The 6,680-nt window shown below is 37.2% G+C and overlaps 1 protein-coding gene and 1 pseudogene across 3 annotated transcripts; both read right to left on the reverse strand.

Moving 5' to 3' along the window:
• Positions 1–1,240: 1,240 nt before the first annotated feature.
• On the reverse strand, positions 1,241–2,622 carry LOC149241715 (malate dehydrogenase, mitochondrial-like). 2 transcript variants are annotated; one of them, XR_016245650.1, is made up of 3 exons: positions 2,507–2,622; positions 2,084–2,145; positions 1,243–1,927 (listed from the first exon to the last, which is right to left on the reverse strand). XR_016245650.1 is itself a non-coding variant. In XM_089367581.1 (2 exons), the coding sequence occupies exons 1-2, from the start codon at positions 2,156–2,158 to the stop codon at positions 1,796–1,798; spliced, it is 207 nt and encodes a 68-aa protein (XP_089223707.1). In that variant the 5' UTR covers positions 2,159–2,228; the 3' UTR covers positions 1,241–1,795. The 2 variants fall into 2 exon arrangements, 1 of the variants encoding a protein (XP_089223707.1); XM_089367581.1 differs by lacking the exon at positions 2,507–2,622 and having other exon boundaries at positions 1,241–1,927; positions 2,084–2,228.
• A 213-nt stretch (positions 2,623–2,835) lies between these two features.
• LOC149241716 (malate dehydrogenase, mitochondrial pseudogene) lies at positions 2,836–6,233 on the reverse strand (annotated as a pseudogene). Its single transcript, XR_016245999.1, has 3 exons — positions 5,864–6,233; positions 3,520–3,693; positions 2,836–2,844 (listed from the first exon to the last, which is right to left on the reverse strand). The product of XR_016245999.1 is annotated as a malate dehydrogenase, mitochondrial pseudogene (transcript).
• Between the last annotated feature and the right edge of the window lie 447 nt (positions 6,234–6,680).

Here is a 6,680-nt window from a genome sequence, read left to right on the forward strand (position 1 = left end):
TATTGAGATTCAACAGACAAGATCAGGAGCAAATCCTGCATGAAATTGGTGGAATAGAGATTCTATGTTTGTAGCATCTACAATGAGGGCAAAACCCACTATGTTAACAGAAAGACATTTGCCAACAAGAAAACAATCAAAAATAATAATAATGTAGCCCTCAATATCTGCCTCTTTTGAAATGGCCCAAAGAATGTCAGGTATAGTCAAATCCAATATTCACGGTGTACAATACAATCGTTTTAGAATGACAATGCGATGGGCGTTGCTTCAATGGATTGTTGGGCCAAATGTCACCTAGATCCATAAAATTAAAAACCCTAATCGAGTAGGTGCACATGATGTAGCCATGGATTTCCACGAAATAAATATCTAGGTGCTTTTTTTCATCAATCAAAATATGCACAAACACATTTACAAACTGACCATGAAAGTGAATTGAGTTGACCATTAACGTGAATTGGGTTGTGTTTAAGAAATTAAATCATTGCGCTTTCAGGGCTCAAACCCACGTTCAAAAGCCCCGGAAGGCATATTTCCTGCAAAAATGTGGCCAAAAGAATAAATTCCACATTCGAAGAATCCCAGAGACCTTGACAGGTTATAGCAGTGGAGTCTAAGCCTGGTATAAGGCCTGGTTCCTTTAAAAAAATAGGCGCTTACCAAAATAAATAAATTATCTGACCATGGACAATATCAGAAACGTAAAATCAAAGAACTAATAACAGGTAAAACACTAACGAAAAGTAGATCCTACCAAGTGGGTCGTCGTACGATCGATCCCAATGGAGATCCCTTGAAACTAAAATCAAAACATCTCTATCGTTCGCAGAGAGAACAGATCCAGCATACAGAGAACGAAAAAAACGCGGTAGGAAAAATATATATCCCATGGTTTATATTTGGCCTTAAAAAACAGTAGAAAAAAAAAAAATTGAGAACACAGGAGCAAGATGAAAAAGGAATTGCATGTCTAAACATTTTGAAGTCTCAAAAAGCATTCATCAACATAGAGAAGACTACAACACTACTCTTCACTTCCAAGTTTTCAACTAATGGATTTAACTGACCAGCAATGTTTTTTGCATGAACCATGCTCAAATGCTCAAGATGAGGTAATGAATGGATGCTATGCGCCTATCTGTGAATTGCAACCACAGGCATACATGTAAGTGCAAATTTGTAAATCTCATACCCAGATTTACCCATCATCAAGCACACAACTTTTGCGAGATCCATTTGACATATCTTATGTTTAAGAAGGAATAACATCCTTGAAGAGACTCATGGCTTTTCTTAGGGAAGTATCTTTGCATGCAGAATCTAGATTAACTCTGAACATTTCAATCAAACTAAGGTAAATGAAAGGCAACAATCCATCGGTCAAACCTCACAGGTTAAAAGCACCCGCTGAGTTTCACACAAATGAGAAAGCCTAAGGGAAAAGATTTGAGACATGCATGCTACATGATTTCATGTAGGATAAGTACCTAAGCTTAAGGCAAAAGATTTGAGACATGCAAATGTATGAAGTACAAGATTCAGATAAAGAGAAAGAAGCTCCTTCATGCCATATTCTCACTGACAGTGAATCTCAGATTAGGTACTTATCAAGCATGAAATCATGTTGCATGCCAAGCATGAAATCATGAAGCACACACCATGATAAGATTATCTGACTCCAACTACTGCATCAAGATGAAAAATTCAGCACTCTAGACAGTCACATAAGAATAAAAAAACATTCAAAAGATATGAATGCATATTAGCCACTATAGAGGACCAAAACATAAACTTACGCCATAGACAGTGTGGCTGAACCTTTCCCTGCTTTTGCTTCAACAACTTCAGTTCCTCCATCCTGTGTGTGCTTTGTCAAGGCTTTAATGTCCTCCTCAGACAATACAGAGTTTGGCTTTGGTGTTGCCTAAAAAAAATTATCAAAACAAAAAAGTGTATGTTCCCTTTTTAACTGTATTGAAGGGTAGGTAATTATGATCTCATTTTATCTTTGATAAATTAATCTTCTAATATCCAAGAGTAAAGAACAAACTCAAGATGAGGATCCAACAAAGTCATATACATGTGAAAAAAGTGGAAGAATTGTAACACCCGCATGTCCACCTACAACAGGAACATCAACTTCTGCAGACAGCATAGGATGACATCAACAACAAACATAAAACTGAGAATTGTATCTAATGTTAAAAAAAGCATGATGTTGGTAAGATCCTGCAGCATATCATGTATTGGGTCTAACCCAGATGGTTGTGTGCAAACACTGTTATCCTTCCCACCCGGGTTCAATTCCCTCAAGTGACATCTTGAGCTGACTATATTTCTGATGGCCTTGAGCCCTATGATACCATCCTTGAAATGAGGAGAAGTGCCTGGCATGTTTGCCCAGGATGCATATTTCATGATTAAATTATAAAAAATAAAAATATTTTACAGAATACTAAATATTTGAGAGTAGCTAAGCATAACAAGCCAGAATTTTAAATACCTTCAACAGGAACTCCTGCTTTTGAAGCATAGAATGTCTTTGCGCGGACAACATCAAGAGTAGTAACACCAAAGAGTTTCTTTTCATTATAGGTCCCTGCCTTCTTAAAAACCTCAGCGAGTCAGCAGCTATTGGTACAGTAGAATTTACAGGATTGTTGATCATATTTACAATTGCCTGCCATGGATATCAAGTCCTCAACAATGCCATAAAAACCAATTCTAGATGATTTCTTGAATCCAAATATACCATTCCTGATAGAAGGAAAACATTATCTAGTACACTCTCCCCCTCTCCATATCTCTATCTATATAATATGTAACAATATACTATACATACTGTACACACACACCAGTACATGAACAAAACGATTAATTGTGAAACATACTTCTTTATCTATTAACTTGCCACACTAATGGTAGTACATACTGATTGTATGTAATATATAATGTTATAGAGGATACCTCGTGATCAAGTGGATTTGTGCACAGTTAAATAGAAGAGCAAGGATATTTTTTATATTGATATTCATATGCCAATTTTCTCAAAAGTCCAAAAGCTAAGTTACTAACTACAAGAGGAGAAACAAGAATAACAGGGCTTTAACAGTGGCTGCAAACTTGCATTGGACTACACAGCTAATTACTCTTAAGTTCATTTCAATTAGTATTTCCTTCTTATGGGCAAAAGTTAGCTGCAATTTGTCTAAATAAAGAGTCAATAATGAGTCAATCACCTATTCGCTTGACTCAAAGAAGTCTTCAAGCTTCGTTAACCTCTCCAGTAGAATTGATTATATACAAGAACAGTATGTAAATCTAGATCAACAACTTGCTTAAAGATTCTTGCAAATATGTATTTGTATATATTGCCATCTCTATAGACCTCAAACATACAAAGCCTTCGACAAAGCAACTTACAATGAACGTCATGCTTATTCCTATGAATTAGTCAATAAGAAAATCGCATGAAAACGAAAACTTCAAAGAAGATCATAAATCATGACAACTTACCTCTGGGAAGTATTTTGCAATTGCAGAGCAAAGATATTTAACAATCCCTGCATTGATGTTGAAGAGATCATCACGGGTCATGCCATGTTTTCGAGGCACACCAGCAGGAATGATCACAACATCTGCATTCTCCAATGCCGTGCCAAGTTGTTCCTCTCCCATATATCCTGCAACCTGCACCCAGGTCACACTGCTATGAATTACTGACAAGGTCGTGACACAAGCATGATAAAATCAATATGGCAGTACCAAATTAAATGATAAATATGCAGACCAAAAAATAAGAAAAGAAATTATTATCACAAAGTTCCAAAAGAAGTAAAACTTGTTATCCTTGTTCCATGACCCAAGCAATGGTATGTCCTCCTCATAGTGAACAAGAATAGGATTATTTGTATTCTATAGTAAAATCCACCTTTTGGCTTTTACCGAGGAGATAGAGCACCAAAAGCAATGATTATGCTCGTAGGAGATTGAAGACCTATACCAACCCACGTTTCAATCAGGGTATAATCTTGTCCAATCCAGGTATACGACATTTCAATCAGGGTATAGTCTTATCCAATCCAGGTATAAAAGTGATGCTGTGATAAATAATTAGCATCTCACAAGCCACTTTAGGGAGTTTATTCAACCTTAGTTTAATTTACGCTGCGAATACTATTTTGATTTAATCTACTCATGGATAAAGAGGCAAATCTAAACGACCCCAAAAAGGTTGGATATAGAGGCAAATCCAATATGCAGAGGGTCATCAATTCAATCCTCACAAAATAACAAATTGACAATGCAATGAGACTATTCTAACTTCTAAGTAGTCGTTAGGCCAAGTATGACTTAGATCCATCAGATCAAAAAGTCCTATTAAGCAGAGGCATATGATCCAGCCGTGGATTCTGCTAAAAATATAGATGCACTTTTCATCAAAAAAATATGAACTACCTCGTCCATTGGGCTGTGGTTTAGTGGCAAGTTGTAGGGTGCTTGTCATGAGGATGACCCAGGTTCAAAACCCAGGAGGCATATTGCCATGATAATGCGGCTGCCCATGTCATTCCAAAATATGAAGTCGGGTTAACGTGATAAACACCAGTTCAATGATAATGCAGAGGTGCTGTTAATGATGACCCCTGTGCTATTGAGGTTTGCACAGATGAGCCCATCTGCAAGTCATGCGTGACTTTGATGAATAGATGCAATTAAGGTGTTTCACCCACGCCAGTCAAAAGGCCTTGACCAAACAAAAACAATAATAGTGAGCCCAACCTCAATTTCAAACTTCTCCTATCAATAGCAAATACTACTACTGCTAATAGTAATAATAAGCACAGCCCAAATTTCAATCTAGCCATAAATGTCAGGTAGATTGTAGTCAAGTAGTTAAATCATAGCACTTTCAGTGCCCTCTTAGAAGTATGTTGCGGCATTATCTCACCATCGGAGTTAACTACCATATTGAGATTCAACAGACAAGATCAGGAGCAAATCCTGCATGAAATTGGTGGAATAGAGATTCTATGTTTGTAGCATCTACAATGAGGGAAAAACCCACTATGTTAACAGAAAGACATTTTCCAACAAGAAAACAATCAAAAATAATAATAATGTAGCCCTCAATATCTGCCTCTTTTGAAATGGCCCAAAGAATGTCAGGTATAGTCAAATCCAATATTCACGGTGTACAATACAATCGTTTTAGAATGACAATGCGATGGGCGTTGCTTCAATGGATTGTTGGGCCAAATGTCACCTAGATCCATAAAATTAAAAATCCTAATCGAGTAGGTGCACATGATGCAGCCATGGATTTCCACGAAATAAATATCTAGGTGCTTTTTTTCATCAATCAAAATATGCACAAACACATTTACAAACTGACCATGAAAGTGAATTGAGTTGACCATTAACGTGAATTGGGTTGTGTTTAAGAAATTAAATCATTGCGCTTTCAGGGCTCAAACCCACGTTCAAAAGCCCCGGAAGGCATATTTCCTGCAAAAATGTGGCCAAAAGAATAAATTCCACATTCGAAGAATCCCAGAGACCTTGACAGGTTATAGCAGTGGAGTCTAAGCCTGGTATAAGGCCTGGTTCCTTTAAAAAAATAGGCGCTTACCAAAATAAATAAATTATCTGACCATGGACAATATCAGAAACATAAAATCAAAGAACTAATAACAGGTAAAACACTAACGAAAAGTAGATCCTACCAAGTGGGTCGTCGTACGATCGATCCCAATGGAGATCCCTTGAAACTAAAATCAAAACATCTCTATCGTTCGCAGAGATAACAGATCCAGCATACAGAGAACGAAAAAAACGCGGTAGGAAAAGAGGAACCCACCTCAGCACGACTGTTGATGTGGCCGACATCTGCAGCCACACCTGGAGTGCCAGCGATATCATAGAGCGCCAACTTTGACACCAGAGGATTGAGTTTCATCAGAAGAGCCAATGGCTGCCCGATACCCCCAGCAGCTCCCAACACATCAACCTTGCGTGGCGGACTTCCACCACTCGAATAAAACCTTCTCGGCATAACATTAGTTTTGAAAGAAGAAGATGATGCATTCTTCAGTGCAAATCCCACCAATCGTCGCATTGCAGAACTCATTTTTGCCGCTGGTAACACTGAAAGAATGCAAGCTGAAGGCAGATGAAGAAGAAGGGGGAGATTCCAGAGCTTAAAGGCCGAATCAATGGAGATGTGTGGATACGACTTTGTTAAAAGGGATTTTAAAGCCTCACGGTACTATGTAGGGCTTTGGTTTAATCTATTTTATTGCGAAATTCTTAGTTATTGACAATCAGACAGCTCGTGATAGAAATCCCTCTTTTGGGGGGACAAGGTTCGGGAATGGAACATCATGTGATCGAAATTTTCAGTTGGTCAAATGTTAATTAAGTTATTATAAAATAGAGATATTTTTTATTTTATTTTTTTAAATAAATTTAATAATATTAGGAGATTTTTATCAAACTCTGGTTAGGGGTCAGACTAGTTTACAATGTATTTAAACATTGCAAATCTCGGTGTGTTTAAAAGGAAAGTGTTTTTTTTTTCAGGGGTGTTAGTTATTTATGGAATATGTCATATTGTGGATATTTTGATTGATATTGGATCATTTTAGTTGTTTGTTATGTATGTCGAATAGTCCAAT

This window comes from Pinus tabuliformis, chromosome 8 (genome assembly GCF_031772625.1).
Source record: "Pinus tabuliformis cultivar Carrire ecotype Pingquan chromosome 8, CPIR1, whole genome shotgun sequence".
Lineage (NCBI taxonomy): Eukaryota > Viridiplantae > Streptophyta > Pinopsida > Pinales > Pinaceae > Pinus > Pinus tabuliformis.